Source organism: Armigeres subalbatus, chromosome 2 (genome assembly GCF_024139115.2).
Source record: "Armigeres subalbatus isolate Guangzhou_Male chromosome 2, GZ_Asu_2, whole genome shotgun sequence".
Lineage (NCBI taxonomy): Eukaryota > Metazoa > Arthropoda > Insecta > Diptera > Culicidae > Armigeres > Armigeres subalbatus.
Window position 1 is genome coordinate 246631644 of NC_085140.1, and position 19022 is coordinate 246650665.

At 40.9% G+C, this 19022-nt stretch overlaps 1 protein-coding gene across 1 annotated transcript in view; it reads left to right on the top strand.

The window, feature by feature from the left end:
• Window positions 1–9561, top strand: part of LOC134212024 (protein bunched, class 2/F/G isoform) — a 540084-nt gene extending 530523 nt beyond the window's left edge. Inside the window, exon 6 of the mRNA XM_062689516.1 lies at window positions 6349–9561. Coding sequence (XP_062545500.1) covers window positions 6349–6690 — 342 coding nt within the window. The 3' untranslated portion in view covers window positions 6691–9561. The remainder of the gene's footprint in view (window positions 1–6348) is intronic.
• The last annotated feature ends 9461 nt before the right edge of the window (window positions 9562–19022 follow it).

Genomic DNA, 19022 nt, shown 5'->3' on the forward strand with positions numbered 1-19022 from the left:
AAAGAAAATAAAATGTGCAATATTTAGCATTTAGAGAACAAAATCAATCTTACCTGAGAGAAGTAGGGGGCCGTACACTATTTACGTATGCAATTTTTATGTGTTTTCCATCCCAATGCTAATTTTTCAGCTGAAGAAGAATATGTTTGGCTATATAAGCAGTTTTCTCACCTCCAATGTTTGTTGGGATTGGATTTGGATTGGATTTGAACTGGTTTTGGATTAGATTTGAATTGCATTTGGATTGGATTTGGATTGAATTGGGGTTTCATTTGGATTTGTAATAGCTTTGGATTAGATTTAAATTAGATTTGGATTGGATTTGAATTGGATTTGGATTGGATTTTGATTGGATTGAATTTGGATTTGATTTGAATTGGATTTGGATTGGTTTTGGATTAGTTTTGGATTAAGTTTGGATTGTATTTGGTTTGGATTTAGATAGGACTTGAACTGAACATCCAAAAGTCCTTCCCCTCGGATATGTTACCTTGCCGCGGTGGGTCGGCTTACGCCATTAGCACTGATATGGCAACCAAAGACATATCCTGTCGTGGTGGTATCACATGTTAACTATTTTTATTTGGTGCCGCGTTACATATCTGGCATTGACGCACTAATTTACGGCATTTGCATGTGATCCAACGGATCTCGTGTCTTGGAGCCTTGAATGGTAGTGCAGTCATGCAGAGGCCTTTTTCATCAGTGATAATGATGTGAGTTCTCTTCTTTTCGGCAATACTTTTCTGATGCGTTCCATGTGACGATGACTCGTAGCCACGCTTACATTTAGCTAGCTAGGCATTTATTAAAAAAAACTAAGTATTCAAGACATTCGTAGGGAATCGACTGCTGGATTCACTGAGTAGAAGTTTTTTCAAAACTAGGAACGTGGTGCCAGTTTTATTTTGTTATGCCTCACTTCGAAGAGCAATAATAAAAAATACCGCAAATTATAATGATGGTATATGAACAATCTTATGTCGGCTTCATTCACGATAATTTTTACTAATAGTAGGAATAGGCGTGATGAAGCTTTACTTTGCCATCGAAAAGGGAAACCTCTAGCTGACCCCTAACTGATGATTAGTACATGATAGACAATGACAGTTAGTTTGGAAACGATCAAGCTACTTATTAGAACATAATAATAGTAATACCTTGACAAAGGAATAACAATAAAATAGACTAAATGCACGAACAGTTTCCACTTTTACAAGACATAACTTACATTGTGTTTGATAGTATTGACACAGGATGAACCAATAACTTAGGCAAACAAAGTAATTCAAGGAACGCATATTTCATACCTTCTGACCATAAAGACAAAAATGACATCGTACAGACCAATCTATATGATTCGGCAATTGAGCCTCCAAAATAAACAAAAGATTTAAAAAAATTCTATATGATTAGGAATGAGATAATGGGAGAGAATATCTATTAGAGTTGTAAATATAATGTCTTTTGAGCCAGTTCAACAGTGTCTTAATGGACGACATGATCCTTGTACGGCTGGAAAACTGCTTCAAAAGTTATTAACTTGTCATTTTTTGATAAGAAAATTATTTTGAGTCGAGTCAAGTACGAGACACTGAAGACGGCCTTACTATTGAGGTCGAAATACGTATCTGTCAAGATACAATTAAGTGGTGGAATTCAATGGGATGGTATAAACTCGTCTTATGACAGTTGTCATTTTTTATAAATCGGGGATTGAACACTTTCTTATACTTGATAAAAAAAACCTTCCGACTCAGTTTCTTCGATGAAGCATTGGGCGACATGTTCCATGTGAGTTGAAAAAACTGCTTCGGTCGATTTCGAGCGCGTACAATGATAATAGACGTCTAAATAGCATAAAAACTGACAAAATAGTTTGACTCTGACAAGAAAATGACAAAAATTACTTTAAACTATAACGATGTTAGTTAGCATGAGACCTGTCTGACTATTTATGAACGTAATTCCCTCTGATTCAGTTGCAACAGCGTCTTCTTGGACGACATGTTCCGTGTACGGCTGGCAAACTGCTTCGAAAGGAATTATGCAACGGTATCATCAAAGGCCTGGTGCAGAGGTTTCAACTCTATTCAGAGTCCCGCCAGTAAACCTCCAAAAAAAAAAAAAAAAGACTTGAACTGAACATCCAAAAGTGTACAATAGGTTTCCAATGAATAGTATGAAAAAAAAAAAATGAGCATCTCCTCAAAAAAAATCCCCGAATTTTACTTTTCGAAATCGATTTTTTAAGTAAAATGTTTAAAAAAAATCTTTTAGAGATAACATCAGATCTCGACGTTTCATCAATTTCTATTCAAAAATTGAGTCCCGAAAAGTCAATTTGTTCTGAATTTTTTTTTTATCCGAGGTGACACTTGATCTCGACGTTTCATACATTTCTAAGACATTTGGGATCAAAAACAAAAATTTTGAGCCCCAAATTTGTTTTTTCAGTTGTTTACGTCAGATCTCGACGTTTCATGCATTTCTAACACATTTGCCATCAACAAAAATCGATTTCGAAAAAAAAAATCGTGTTTCAAAACAGTCAAATTTTGACCGCTCCGGTCAGCACTTAACGAAGTTCGATTGAGCTGAAATTTTGCATAGGGACTTTTTTTCGGGGAGATGAAACTTTTTGAGCATTACTTGTTTGTGAAATTCGAAAAGTCGATTTTCATTGGCACCCTAGTGTACAGGGACATCGTTCCTTTATATGAATTTCAGAAATTCCCTCAATAATTTTGAATATTTTGTGATTTTTTTTATTAATTGCCAAATTTTCAACCTTGCACACAGAGTTCTTCACGTCCCAAATTTTATAAAAAAGCTTAAAGTTATTTGCATCATGAGACGCATGATAAAACATTTTCGAGTTTCAGATGTTTGAAACAAAAACGTTACGAAGGAAGAAGATTTAAAATGATTGTTTTTTGCGTGATGTACTAAATGAAAATATTTATAATTTTTGTAAGCCTCTCTACCTATGTTTAAATATGATTACAGCAGTAATTCGCTAAATATTCATAAAATTTGTTAATTAATTTACAAAATCAAGGCCAATAAGTTATAACTCTAAAGCGACCGGTTTATGGTCAGAATCTCTATCGAACCTAATCGGATAAGGAAAATCCCTATTTTTGAGTGAGTTAGTAATTTTATCCAATTGGATCAAGAGAATCTTGGAGAGGATCTGTCGGTAGTTTGGAAACACCATTGAACCTAGCTGGGTCAAAGAAATAAACCCAGCTCTGGATCGCTATCGGAGCTAGTTAGAACAAGACAAATCCAATCCAAGTTTGGAGACGCTACTGGAAATAGTTGGATCAATGCAATGTGTTGGTCCATGACCGGAATTGCCAGTGGAAGCAGGATTGTTAATAAAATTCAGTTATAATATTGGATTTTCCTGTTACCTATTTAAAACCAATTAAAAATCTTCCATTACGGATACTGACAGTCATAAAGAACATTCTTCTCCAATCCATCAATATCCTATCACAATATCAATAAAAATATCACCATAACATATATTTAGATACCGCAATGTTTCGATGTAGATGCTCCTATTTAGAAAAATTGTCAGATGGGTACCATCATTTTAAATTCACACCTTCGTTTCATCTATTATTGATCCCAGTAAAAAAAGTTCAGATTGCAACTGCTCATCGAATTCTCATTGGTTCACATTTTTTTACTCATCATTGCACTCTGGTTTGCTGGAATCGGAAATGTTGCTTGGGCAAATGCAGCCAAAATGGACTTCTTTCTCAGAGACCATATGGAGTTTTTCTTAATGAAACGAGCCAATTTATCTCAAATCTACATTAAATCCACAACACTACTTTTTGATGATCATTTATTTAAATAAAATTGGGCCTTCGGAATTTTTCAATCTATTGATGGGTGAAGTCTCTAAAGGAATACTCTGAAAAAAAATGAATAATTTCAATCTGATGAATTTGAGAGTAGATTATCCTCACTGCTGTGAAGAAGGTTGGTTGGTTGAGTCTTGATAACTAAAAAAAACTTTATCACAGACATCTGGGCTTTGGAATCGGTTTGTTATCAATAATTGATCCTAACTAATACAATTGTTCCATTTTTTATGACGTTATTCGTGATTTTAGCACCCTTAGCGGAGCCAACCGCACGCCACGGCGCTGCAAACGGCGAATCTGATAAGTCAAATTTTGAACATTTGGAAATTGGTTATGATTTCTTAGATTTTTAATTAGACAAAAAGCGCCTGTTTGCCCTTGCTTCGATGTCGTTGTGCTATCCGTCCTTGTCGATGTTTTCTGCTATCCGTCCTTGTCTTCAGTTAAATGGATTGATATTATAAACTAAATTATAAGAGACCTTTTTGGACGATTTTGTTATCCGACTTCCATACTATCGGTAAGGTCGTGACCAATTTTCATCCCCAACACCCGTTGTCACCCCCGATGACGGTATAATGGACATTCGAAAGTTTTCTACTTCATGTGTGGATAAAGCGTGGAGGCGCATGGCACATTGTAGCCAGTTTATCTCTCAACATCGTTCTTCCAGAACAGAAACAACAAATGTCATATTTTTATATAAATAGTTCTATCCTTCATTGTTACTTATTCCAGAAAAAAATTGGGAACGCGATCTGTATAAATTAAACCGCAACTTGAAGAGACAACTAATATGTAAAACCAAAAGTTAACCCTTCAGTGTTGACTGATCAAGCGCATCGAAGCGAGATAATCCTTTCGAAAATACACCAACCGTGCTCACAGCACAGACATGTGTTTCCAGTTTTGGCAGTCGATCCGACAGAGCAAACATTTTGTCGGACATTGTAGCAAACAAGCTGCCGAGAAAAACTAAATTTCCTTTGATCTGTCTTGACGTCAACATGCGTTATAATTTATTCACCTTTGGCCATATGATTGATCTGACTCATTGACCATTGTAAGCGAGGCCGTGTCAGCCAACGCACCTGCATGCGCATTTGCGCACACGTCATACCCCGGCAATAGATCATGAGTGTCTAATTATCGACGTCAGCCGTCAGTGCAGTGCAGTGCGCGCTGTCAAATAGGTAAGAAAACATATCCACCATTCGGTGTCACGTCCCCACGTCGTCGCCGTTTCACCTCCGGTCGTCACGTTGGACTTCGAGTCTGCAAAAACACGCGCAATGTCAACATCGACGGCTTCTGGACAGTCGATTGTCGATTGATGATGGTGGAAACGTCCGAACACGTAGTCAGTGTTTATCATTTGCTGTCCAGCTCAACGCGCGGTATTGGGTTCTGGATTGTTACTCAATCCTTGGAAGAGTAAAGTAATTGCTTTTTAATCCCAACGGATGGTGGATTATGGATACGACTAATGGAGATCAATGTCTGAGCGTGTGTGGTGTATCCATTCAACAGGATTCGGAAGTCAATATTGAACAAAACGGTTACAAAACTAATTTTAATTCTTGAAACTTAATTTTCATAATATATATTCGCCTCACATATTTTGTGATATTTCCATCAAAAGCTTTGCTGGTTGGATTAATCACATTTCCGCGGTCGATTTTGATTGATTCAAATTGATTCAGCTACTTGTGGAGCGTAAACAAAGAAGAAATACGTAACCACCGGCGAACTTCTTTGGACAAAAACGAACCACTCCTCCAATATGGAGGGCAAACGCTTTGCGTGTTTATAAAGATCTCGCTTCTGTGTCTTACTCTTGTACCCAATGAAACGATAATCAAAACAACAGAAACAGAGTGGTTGGTGGACGATCACCATTATTCTTCATCAATGGGGTGGCGCGGCTCGCGAATACGGAAATATGTATGTCCACTATTTTTAGAACCTCGCATCGCGCAACCGAACCGACGACACTGGACTGTTGATGAAGTGATCGTCGTAAAAAAGTTTCAAGCTCTGTTTTGCAATCCAAGGGATTTGTCATGGGAGCGCCAGGCCACACAGCTTGTCAGCGAGCTTGATGGTACGATGGAAATGTATAATGCAGATTAAACTACTGCCACTTATATTCAACAAGGAGAACTAATGAGTATGAAATTGGAATGTCATTCGGATGGGCAGCTTTCCGAGTTTAATGAAAGGCGGACTATTTCGTTTAATGCAAGCAGTTAAGCTGGGAGGCTGATTAGATTAGCTTCAGTTTTAGCATAAGCTTTTATAGCTTCACTTACTTATTATCTTATTATGGTATTGGAGCAGTCTTATAGTGTAATTAATGGGTTTAAGCCCGTCATAAAAAGTTATTATTTTACAATTAGCTACAATGTTATTCTTTAAGATTCCAACTTAACTAATTCAATTTCCTTCCTATTCTCTATTCCAGGATCTTGTCAAGTCCCACCTGATGTTCGCCGTCCGCGAGGAGGTTGAAGTGCTGAAGGAAAAAATCTCCGAACTCATGGACCGCATCAACCAGCTCGAGTACGAGAACAACATCCTGAAGCAGAACGCCTCCCAGGAAACGCTCTCGCAGCTGACCACGAGCGGTGGCGGAGCGAGCAACGCCTCGACGACGGCGGCGGCAGCGGCAGTAGTGGCAGCAGCCGCCGCGGCCGCTGCGGCAACGGCGGCAGCGGCAGCCTCGGCCAGTGCACCCTCAGCTCCAGCCAGCAAGGGCCCCTCCAGTGCGGCGGCCAATCCCAGCTCGAACGGTTCCGTTTCCTAGATGTTCCGCCTAGACGCGCCCTCACAACACTACTCGCTACTACTACTACTAGCTGCTTATTATGATAGTACTAGGAAAGACGATAACTTGCTACGGGGTGAGAACGCTGGGCTGCGGTCGCCGCCTGTAGATGAACCCGATGTTGACGCCGGCCACAGAAACGAGGAACCGGCGTTAGACGAGACAAGACAGGGCCGCATGCCGAGCCGCACACCCCCGACCACACCGCAAAAAGCACCTTGAAGACGAAGTCCTGGCAAACCAATATGGAAAGGAAATTACAAGTATCTAATCAAGCAGAAACAATAGAAAACAAAAAACAACTCAAAGCCAAGTTAATCGTAATTTGCTAGAATCGAGAGGTAAGAAACTTCGTTCATTCTCAAATTCCTAATACGCTAGGATTTTATTTTAGAATTGTGTCAGAGATGATTAAAATTGAAAACAGACCGTGGTAAGCAATGCCAAAATGGAGACAAACCGCACTAACGCTAGACAAGAAGGTAGATTTTCTTTTTTTTCGAATTAAGGGAAAAAGCAAGGCAACTGTATGAAATACATTGAAAGCTCCTCGAACCCTCGAAAACTCCTATTGGTATTCGTCTCACTAAATTGGAAAGGACTTATGCTGAGTAGCGATCCGTTGCGTTGGTTTGCGGTGTCCTATTTCTGGATAACTCTGCGCAGTATCTCGAAATGTCGACGCACTTCTGTCCCAACGTAGTTCGCAGGAAGGAACAGAACTGATACATTGGAATTGTGATTTTTATGTCGCTGTCGAATCCAAGCTTCGCAAATTTTGCATGGTTCGTTTGAAACTGCAAACTTGTTTGTGACTAAAATGTGTTGTTCAAAGAACTCTACGAAATTTGTGTCACTTGTGCATAACAGTTTTTAGTAGATTGATGCTTCAACATAATGAAAGCAATAAAATATCATATGGCAAGAATGCTGAATTTCGAAAATGTTCGGTTTGGTAACGTTTTGTAGAGTTTTGAGTTTATTTTTTAAAAGATACTCATCATAAACTGAAGTAACTGGCTATTTAATCTAATTCGAATATCATTATCAACCAGTGAGCAAAATTTGTGACAGTCAAACTGTCTTTTTTGAAGGAAGATACACAATGAGAAGCGTACATATTTTCAGCGTAAATACGACTCAATCACGTCAAATATAGGTTTCTATAACTTGACAAAAGTTCGTAACGCTACCAGACCAAGAAAACATCCTTCATGCCTACAATTTTATCTGAAAAATCATTAAAATTTATTAACGTTACCATGTTTCTATCAATTGGCTAAACAGTAATTAAAATCAGCATATTAAGTTCAAATAACTTCAATGCAACTTAATCCGATCGTTGCCAAAACTTTTAAGCATCAGAATCAAGAAACACAAAATTTTCTTTCCTAGCACATACATACAGATTGCTATGAATAAAAATAAAAATAATAATAACGCGTTGACGGCAGAAAATCGACAAGCTTAGCTAAAGAAGGTGAAACAAAGAAATAAAGCAACCCAAAATGTGATTCTTTTGTACATATACATAAATGATAGTCTATCTGTAAGAGAAGAGACATGAATTATCCGCGCGGAATGGTTGGGTGTGACAGTGATAATAAAGGTATGTAAAAGCAACACTAAGCAGTGAGTGCGCAAGTTGGATTCCGAATCAGAGAAGTTAGCTGACAGTTTCCCGATATATCCCCCTCTTTACTGCATTCGTGGTCCAATTCTCGGGGTCCACTGATTATTGTATGTGTGTGACCGAGTGCGAATTCATCGGCGTGATTGGACATGCAAAGCAAGTTGTAAATATTTCCGTAGGAATGGTTGAATGATGAATCTCGGATAGTGTATGACCTCTTAGGGCCCCGGAACGACCCCCACGAAGTATTGCTTGCGATTGGTGAACAAATTTTGCGATGCCAACGAAAATAGGCGTGAAAACTGATTATTAGAATAACACAATTGTCCCAGACCCTACGCAACTGCTCTGGAGCTACTCTAACTAAATAGCTTCTGATGGTTGTTTAGAGTTCAGCGTAAACTAATGATGGCAAACTTTTTGGCGGTACGAGTAGGCTGGGGTCCAAGGCCCCGGCAATCCAACCTCGCAGGCGAAGACACATTAGTTGCGTTACCCTGGATGTCAACCCAAACAGAATTAGAGAACCGATGTAAAAACAATCAGGGAAAGCCAATAAATAGTTGTTTGAATTTGATCTGATGGAACTGATGAGCAGACATTATTATCCAATAAATCAACCGATGATGATCGATGAAACGGCCGAACACGGCGTAAGAAGAAGAAGAAAATCGGTAGCATGAATGCTGTGAATAGTTTGTAAGAACCCAAACAGTACGTTTCCTCTTTTTTACATACCGAGCGAGCGAAAGTCACGCCCTTCCGCGTCTGTATTCGACATAGGTCGTTGTCATCGTAGGCTATAAGAGGAACTGTTGATAGGCTGTTAAGAAATATCTTGTTTATTTTTATAGGATTTTTGTTCAATTGTCCTAGTTGAAAACGCAATTATGTAGTCAGTCCTATTTATTATTTTGTATATTGGTTAACCAAAAAATGAAGCAAAGCATTGTGTGCACATGCGGAGAATGAATGAGCGAGAAAGAATAAGATGATGAGGATAGTTTTGGACAAATAAAAAGATTAATAAATAAATGTGGAGAAGTAAGAGAAAATGCGAAGCGTAGATGTCGCAAACGAAGGAATCAATAAATAGTTAAGACTATCAAGCATTATTCAATAATGAAACTGCAGAAAATGAGCGATAAACTTAAGCGAATGAATACGAAGCAAACAAGGTGTTGATAATATAGTCATTATAAAATATGATAATTTAACTAACTGCATCACAGGTTTATTTTGAAAGAACATCCATTTTAGTTAGTAAACTTACCAACGAGAGAAACTTGGGGTCAAAACTCTTGGTCGGCCTGAAAAGTTGCGGTGTCCCAGATATTGCAGAATAGTTTATGCAACATTTGTCAGATAGCATGGGGTTAGCCTTTAGCAGCTTTGCTAATATGCGATCGACTCGGGAGCCTTGTTAGATTTCATGCTTCAGATGGCTACTTAAATCTCCTGCGGTCTGGCATCGAAAGAAGTTGCTAAATGTCCTGGAACGCGGTCCCCGATGTTAGGTATAATTATGCCTACTTTATGTCATAGGCTGTTCTTTGGGGCATTTTATGCTTCTTCTTCTTCTTCTAATTGGCATTACATCCCCACACTGGGACGCCTCGCTACTTAGTGTTCATTAAGCACTTCCACAGTTATTAACTGCGAGGTTTCTAAGCCAGGTTACCATTTTTGCATTCGTATATCATGAGGCTAACACGATGATACTTTTATGCCCAGGGAAGTCTAGACAGTTTCCAATCCGAAAATTGCCTAGACCGGCATCGGGAATCGAACCCAGCCACCCTCAGCATGGTCTTGCTTTGTAGCCGCGCGCCTTACCCCACGGCTAAGGAGGGCCCCCCATTTTATGCATAACGTACATTATGCCTAACTGATTTCTGGCTAACGTCTTTATGCCTAACGGGGTATACCTGCTCGAACCAACTTTCAGATGATCAGGGGTGGCATTGCGCACCTCGACTCGAAACGAGCAAACCATGCAAACTGTCATACGAAAGAGCTGTCGAAAGGAGATGCGCAATGAGGCCTCAGTTGGGTCGGTGAGTAACCGACCGGTCGCGTCTTTTACTGGCATCCTCAGTTTATTCTTTGCTTGTTGGCGACTATCAGTCAGTTGTTGTTGGTTTCTCCCTTTCGTTGACCAAGGAGTCCATTCGCGTTCGCTTCTCCCGTCTTCGTTTTCTACAGACGAATACCGTTGACAGAACTTGTGTTCAGGCCTCGTTCTTGCCCGCTCTATTGCGGCCTTTGCTTCTCTACGCTCCTCAACCTTCCGCCAGGTTGCATCATCAGTAAACCACTCTCTTCGCTGAGTGCGCAGATTTTTGCATTGAAGTCGCCCATGTAGATCCTGATGTCATCTAAGCTTTGATATCCACGGCGGCATTCAGTTCAGTGTAAAAATTCTCCTTCTCATGTAACTTCTTTTTCGAACGGTTTGTTATGTGTCGAGAACAGTAGGTTTTCGGCCCAAGGTTAGATATAGCTTCTGGGGAAAAGCATTTCTTATGCAGTCGATGGATGCCAGAGCAGACACTGTTAGAGTCGCACCTCCTTGGTGAACAGACGCTCGAATATTTGGGTCAAGAAACGCACCTCATCACTTTAGCTGATGTTAGAAGGACAACAGTGCACTATGGGGAACCAGGTGGCCGAAAATGAAAAATTGAGTTGCCCTACTGAAAGCTAACGCTTTGGAGCATAAAACTTCAGAATATCAGCACTCTAAGCCATATAATTATCAAGATATAGGCATCAGAACCAGACAGTTTTAGTTCTCTTTAACAAGTTTCTGAAAACTTGTTTCATGAACTTTCGAAGAGCGGGTACATGCGGAAAAATAGGTAGTAAAACATCCTAATAAGGCCCGACGAAAAAAATATGGTTTTCCATCCAAAAAGGTTCTATTCAAAAAAAAAGTTTCTCAAAGTTTCGCCTAGCGACTACAACTACGTATTTCACTGGGCGTCCCAGAAAGCATTTAAACAAAATCCAACTGCTTATGGCTGCAAATCTGTGATTCCGATCACTTTTTAAATACTTATGTACACGGTAGACTGCGATGGGCTGAAGTGTAGTTAAAATATAGAAAGTAGATAACCCGGGACATGCCTGGACTTCGTGGTAGGCCGTATACACGATGGCTTATGTATCTGACGAATGATACTTCATTGCGCGTAGGCTCACCAATAGGAGGCAACCCATTATCAATAAAGTATCAAAAAAGTAATGGGTGATCCCTCAGTGCCAGTGACACATAAGCCATTTAACGAAAAACTCTTCAATACATCGGTTCTGGAACATTCTGATTAGCATGTGCATTGTTACGGTGTAATTCGAAGATTGGACACTAGTGATACTCATGTTTTACTTTTGAGATCCTTATCTAGAATGCTATCAGAAATCAAGAAGGGGAGTATCAGGTATCAGGTATCAGAACGTCGGCTCCAGGGGCACGTTCACCTCAATTTGGGAGATTTGTGCCATCGCCTTCACAGCCTTTTTCATCACACACCTAACGGAAAAGGAAGTGAACAAAAAGGAAAGGAATGTGGATGGGAGAACAAAGGGAATGTTTGGAAAAGGGCCCTTGAAGAGGGCATACAACGCATAAGCGTACAAGAGCTTAAGCTTCTTACCACAACGGGTTATGACCAACAAAATACTATGAAGGTTCAGGTTTCTGAAGTCAATTTTACTAAGTAAGTGTTTACCAAATATTTGGAAGCGCAATTGTGCATAGACAGGGCAGTTACATATTAGATGATAAGAAGTTCCATAATCGGATTCACAACTATCACAAACAGATGATTCAACGCGTTGAATATTTGCCATGTGATAGTTCAGTCGGCAGTGACCTGTCAAGGCCTTGACTAAGACACTGCAATTCTGTTTAGACAGATTAGCTAAATAGCTTGCTACTACTGGAGATGACTCCCGGATGTACAATGTACTACTCCAATGCCATTTGTGCTGAGTGACAGCCCAAAAGTTGATCAAAAGCTTCACCCAACACTTGGATATTGGAATAGCTGGCTCAGGACCAATAAAGTCATGCGATGCTTCATTACGAGCTAACTCATCAGCCAATTCGTTTCCAGCTATGGAAGAATGGCCAGGTACCCATATAAGGTGTAAAGTATTAACTGAATTCAGTTCCTCAATTTGAATTCGACATGCGATTACTAACTTCGACCTTGAGTTGGCCGAGGCGAGAGCTTTAATAGCTGCTTGGCTATCTGAACAGAAGTATATTATTTTGCACATAATGCGTTGCTGCAGTGCAGATTGCACTCCACACATGATGGCAAATATTTCCGCTTGAAAGACAGTGCAGTGTGTACCCAGTGAGTGTGACTGTTCCAATCTGAGCTCACGCGAATAGACGCCTGCACCTGCTCTACCTTCGAGGAGGGAGCCGTCAGTGTAATAAACAATGCTGTCCGACATACTTCTCTCCAAATAGCCAGATGTCCACTCATCCCGCGAGGGGAATTGTGTTGAAAGTGTCCTATAAGGAAAACTACTAACGTGTGTAGAGTCTGAGTGTGCCATGCTTCCGACCGGTCGCAAATTTTCAAACGTCAATTTTTTGCCTGGTGTTGAAATTTGAATTTCGGCTGGTTTCAGCTGAACGTTTCCGCATACATAATTCGACAATAATATTGCAGTGTCGGCAATGATTTGTCTGTGTTGTTTATTTGTGGAAGCCATCGAAGCAGGGATGAAGATCGAGTCTGTGATAGTGCGCGGACGCTTTTGCATTTTGCGCGACCTGAAGTTCGGTTTCGTGGACGAACTAATTATTGTTGGAGAGAAGTGGTGTGAAGGTGTCATTGTGGTTTGCAAAGCTTTGCCCATCCGGAGATTAAACAGTTCCCTAGTGCTAAGTGAAATAAATGGTTAACGTTGACGTGAGAGGGTGTGTTGTGCGAATGGGGTCGTTAGGGTGAAAAATTCAGATAATTGAAAAAGAAAATTGCATCATTTTTATCAAGCTTTTGAATCATATCAGGGGGAAGGGGAATTTAATTTCTTTTTGCTCTTTTTTCGTTTCAGAGAGCGGGCAAAGGCGCTTAAACCTAGGCTATTAGCCAGGGCAAGGCTAATACCTTCGCCCCATCCGAGGAAAATCATCGGCAAGGATAATGGAGTGACATAAATTTCTTAGCAAAGTCACTCCCAACGTATTTCCACAAATTTTCTATCATTTGCTTATAATGATACTCCTAAACCACATACCCTACCCACCATCCAATTGCTTGACATCTATGAGGGCGTCGGTGATTCGCTGGCCTCTCGTTAAGTAGATGTCATATCATCATTTCCTTCCCTTTCCTAGTAACGGAGAAGATGGGCGTGGCCGGCAATGATAGCTTTCATATTTTATCATTTTGAACCCCAATTGGATTTCCATTGAATCCCAAATGGAAATCCATAAGCAATTGGGGTAAGAAAGGTAAAGAATATACATGACAACTCTCAGTATGCAATCTACGAAATACTCCGTTACAACGCAACGCAACGCAACGCAATAAGGAAAACTACTAACGTGTGTAAGATCACTTGGAGCAAGGAAAATTTTGTCCCAATTAACCATAAGCGGTAACAACGAAGTATGTGTAGAACTGCGGTTTACAGGATTCTCTTCCATAAAACCGAGTAAGTACAAGAAAATGCTTCTTGTTTGAGATGTATGTGTAGTGGGGCCACGTCGAAAAGAACTTCGAGAGCAGCCGTGGGAGTTGAAGAGAACGCACCAGTCAAAAGATGTAATGGACGAATACCATTACGGTTACGTTTTTCCGTGAAAAGAACAATAGATGTTTTATTCGGATTGACCGAAAGGCCATATTGGCGACACCAACTTCAACTACCTGAAGAGCATTTTGCATCAGGTCGATTAAGGTAGTAATGCACAAACCCACTATCAATGTTAGATAGTCGTCGGCAAAACCATAGGTAGGAAAACCGCCATTATTGAGTAACCTCAATAGCGTATCTGCAACGATATTCCTCAAAAGTGGAGATAATACTCCCCCTTGAGGGCATCCGCGAACAATTAATTTCCTAATCGCTGCTTGACGTAATGTCGAGTAGAGATGTCGGTTTTAAGCATCTGGTGAATCCATTTGGTAATAATATTAGGTAGCTTTTCCTTAGGTGCGGCTTCCAATATTGCATCTAAAGACACGTTGTCGAAAGCACCTTCAATATCTAAGAAAGCACCCAAGCACGATTGCTTTTGAGCGAATGCTTTCTCGATATCGTACACAACCTTGTGTAGAAGAGTCACGGTAGACTTTCCAGATTGGTAAGCATGTTGAATAACATGAAGAGGCATGTTTGCCAAACAGTCATCGCGAATGTGATGATCGATAATACGTCCTAAGCATTTCAGAAGAAATGAGGTCAGACTGATGAGTCTAAAACTCTTTGCTTCTTCATACGAAGCACGTCCTCCTTTTGGGATAAACTTTACAGTGAAATCCCGCCAGGATATGGGAATATACCCAGTAGCAAAACTGCATACTAAAAGCTTTTTCAAAACATGTTTGAAAAACACCTCTCTGAAGTAGAACGGGATAAATCCCATCCTCCCCTGGAGATTTGTAGGGAGCAAAACTGTTAAGTCCCCATTGAATCGATTCATTAGTTATGATTCTACGTGCTTGAGCCCAAGACCCATAGCTACATGAAAAGACATCAGGATCATCCGAAGATGTTATATCGACACATCCAGGGAAGTGCGTATCAAATAAGTGCTCTAACGATTCTTCATCAGAAGAAATGTAGTCGCCATTTGGCTTGCGAATTTCGCCAACTTGGAAATCCTTGGATCTCGCAAGAATTTTATTCAATCGACTGGCTTCACTCAAATTGGAAACATTTGCACAAAGGTTTTTCCAGCCGGATCGTTCAGCAGATCGTAGAGCCTTCTTGTAAGCTTTGCGAGTCAACTTGAAAGAATCCATCCCTGCTGAATGGCGTCTGTTCCAACTCCTTCTGCACTGCTTCCTTAGCTTAGCCAAATCGGAATTCCACCAAGGGGTTCCTCTTGAGGTTTTTACAGAACGTAAAGGGCAAGCTTCTTCGAAAGCTTCCACGATGTGCAATGTTGTAGTATCAACTGCATCATCCAAGTCGGTAGGAGTTTCTATAGAAGGTAGATATCCATGAAATTTGGTAGAGAGCAACTCTGTGTAAAGATCCCAGTTTGTTGAACGAGGATTTCTAAGACGCAAGGTCTGCGAAGTAACATTCAAATGATCAAAGTAGATGTAGCGATGGTCAGATATCGATTCCTCATCTGACACATGCCAATTCGTCAATTCGTGACTGATTCTATTGGAGCAAAGGGTTATGTCTAACACCTCTGCTCTATTAGATACCATAAAGGTTGGGCGATTGCCTATGTTAAGTAAACTAAGTTCGGTACTACTTAAGTATTCCATCAAGCTGGAGCCTCTCAGATTGATATCCGAGCTACCCCAGATGATGTGATGAGCATTAGCATCACTGCCGACAATTAGCGGAAGGCCTTTTGAAGTGCAATATATGACAACTCGTTTGAAAGCATCCGTAGGGGAAGGTTCATCATGTGGTAAATAAACCGAACAATAGACGTATTTCCTGACGGGGGTTCCGCCAGTTGCATCAATTGTGACAGCACATACATCTCTGGTTGTTAGTTCAGAGATAAGTGTAGCAACAATAGCATTGTTAACAAGCACACATGCACGCGGCATTGATCGAGAGTTTGCCATTTCTTTACTGATAGCAGCAAAAACCGGGTTCACTAGGTTACCTAGGTAGAAGCTACCCTTGCGAAAATAGGGTTCCTGCACAAAAGCCACTTGGGATTTGCCATTTTGCATAAGTCTACAAAGATTAATCGTTGCTGTTCTTTTATGCTGAAGATTGATTTGAGCTATCTTAACTGAAGCCATTGAAAATTAAGATAATGCACTCCACAACTTCAGCATTAATATGAACAGCAACGATGAAACCAAATTGGTATCTTATCAAGAAAGTCAAAGACGAAACACAGAGTACAATGTGTATAACGCATAAAGCGAATCCATATAGGTGACAATTTGTTGAAAAACTAAATAAAAACATGCTCATAATCCCACCCTTATTCAACCTCAAGTTGAGATTGAATAAGAGTAGCCGATTATTTCAGAGAAGCAAAAAGTCAGCTACGCCATAGCTCCGGTTAGCGCAGTAAGGGCTAGATACTGTGAAGGGTGCCCTGGTGCTTCACAGGCTCCGTTAGCGGTTAGGTTCTTTTTAGACCCCCCTAACCATTCATTCGTAGGCACGTTAAGCATAAAGCCGCATCACACCAAGAATTTGGGGTCACCTATATGGTGGACTTCTACCACCGGAACAGGCAATCCGTAGCGTTATTCTTAGCCAGATAACTGGCTGCCGACAACACACAGCTATCTTGGCTGTTCGGGGAGAGAAGTTGACATTGACTTTACGTCAACTCTCAATGTGGCCGAACAGCCTGTCAGATCAAGTAAGGGATCAAGTAATGGGTGATCCCTCAGTGCCAGTGACACATAAGCCATTTAACGAAAAACTCTTCAATACATCGGTTCTGGAACATTCTGATTAGCATGTGCATTGTTACGGTGTAATTCGTAGATTGGACACTAGTGAGTGATACTCATGTTTTACTTTTGAGATCCTTATCTAGAATGCTATCAGAAATCAAGAAGGGGAGTGGTCCTTGATTCCAGTCTTAAACAAAAATAACAAAAGCATGAGGAATACTACTCCTGGCCACGCCTAGGACTAGGGAGAGGAAGGAAGTGTTGATGTGATACTTACTTACCGGGAGGCCATCGACTTAGCGACACCCTCATAAGTACCACGGAGTTGGATAATGAGGAAGGTATTTGTTGGGTCAGGATTTGCCTTTTTTTATTTTTTTCTTGAGCAAAACGGAAATCTGCAAACAGACACCTGAGGTGAGGAGGTTAACTCAGGTAGTGTGGGGATGGGATCACCCGACCCACTAAAACCAAAACCCTTTCGCCAGTCCCTATCCCCCGGCCCGCAATGAAGCAATACATCAGGGGAGGACTATTGAGAACGCTCACACCTATGCTAACGCACTCGACGTTATAACGCAACATCGACTTCAAGAGTGGTAACCTCACCACCCGTCGATTGCAAGCTATGATAGTAACCTCTCGGTCTGTATCATAAACTCGCGTAGGAGACGAGCACCCCGACAACAAATGCCACGCGTGAACCGCAATGACCTCTATATCTACATACGGAGGTCCCCGCAGCCAACTCGCGACGTTTTTGTTGTTGGGGTGAGCTTCGCCGACGACATAGATATTATGGCACGTAACTTTGAGAAGATGGAGGAAGCCTACATCAGACTGAAGAAGGAAGCCAAGCGGATCGGACTAGTCATCAACACGTCGAAGACGAAGTACATGATAGGAAGAGATTCAAGAGAAGACAATGTGAGCCACCCACCGCGAGTTTGCATCGGTGGTGACGAAATCGAGGTGGTAGAAGAATTTGTGTACTTGGGCTCACTGGTGACTGCTGAAAATGATACCAGCAGAGAAATTCGGAGACGCATAGTGGCTGAAAATCGTACATACTTTGGACTCCGCAAGACGCTCCGATGGAATAGAGTTCGCCGCCGTACCAAACTGACAATCTACAAAACGCTCATTAGACCGGTACCCGAGCAAAGCTTGAGAGCAAATCGATATCTAATTTTGTTGTTGTGAAATCGCCTAATTTTGATAACTCAGGTTGATATCCTTTTGGTCGTTTTAACGGTTAAAAGATCAAAATCTACAGCAGAAAAATCTTACTGTGACATCAAATCGAAAACTATTCCTGCTATCGATGAGAGCAAATCGAAAACTAATTTTGATATTGGTTCCGATAGCAAAATAAGTACACAGTTTGATGTCAGATCATACAATTAGAAATCAACAGCAAAATGAGATCAAAATGTGTAATCAGTCATAATGATTAATATTTGAAATCAAATTATGATTTCAATTTGATATCAAATTAAAAATTTGTTTTCCTTATGCTCATTATGTTTTCAGACTTTGCTCGGGTAGTCCTCTACGGACACGAGACCTGGACAATGCTCGTGGAGGACCAACGCGCACTTGGAGTTTTGAAAGGAAAGTGCTGCGTACCATCTATGGTGGGGTGCAGATGGCGGACGGTACGTGGAGGAGGCGAATGAACCACGAGTTGCATCAGCTGTTGGGAGAACCATCCATCGTTCACACCGCGAAAATCGAACGACTGCGGTGGGCCGGGCACGTAGCCAGAATGTCGGACAATAACCCGGTGAAAATGGTTCTCGACAACGATCCGACGGGAACAAAAAGGCGAGGTGCACAGCGGGCAAGGTGGATCGATCAGGTGGAAGATGAGTTGCGGACCCTCCGTAGACTGCGTGGCTGGCGACGTGTAGCCATGGACCGATCCGAATGGAGAAGACTCTTATATACCGCACAGGCCACTTCGGCCTTAGTCTGAATAAATGAAATGAATGTTCAGACAACACCTGTGTTGGAAGGTGGAAGTTGACCTGACCATGCTTCCTATTAATCCAATTCGATACCTCCGGAATTAGTCTGTGGGTCCAACGACCTTT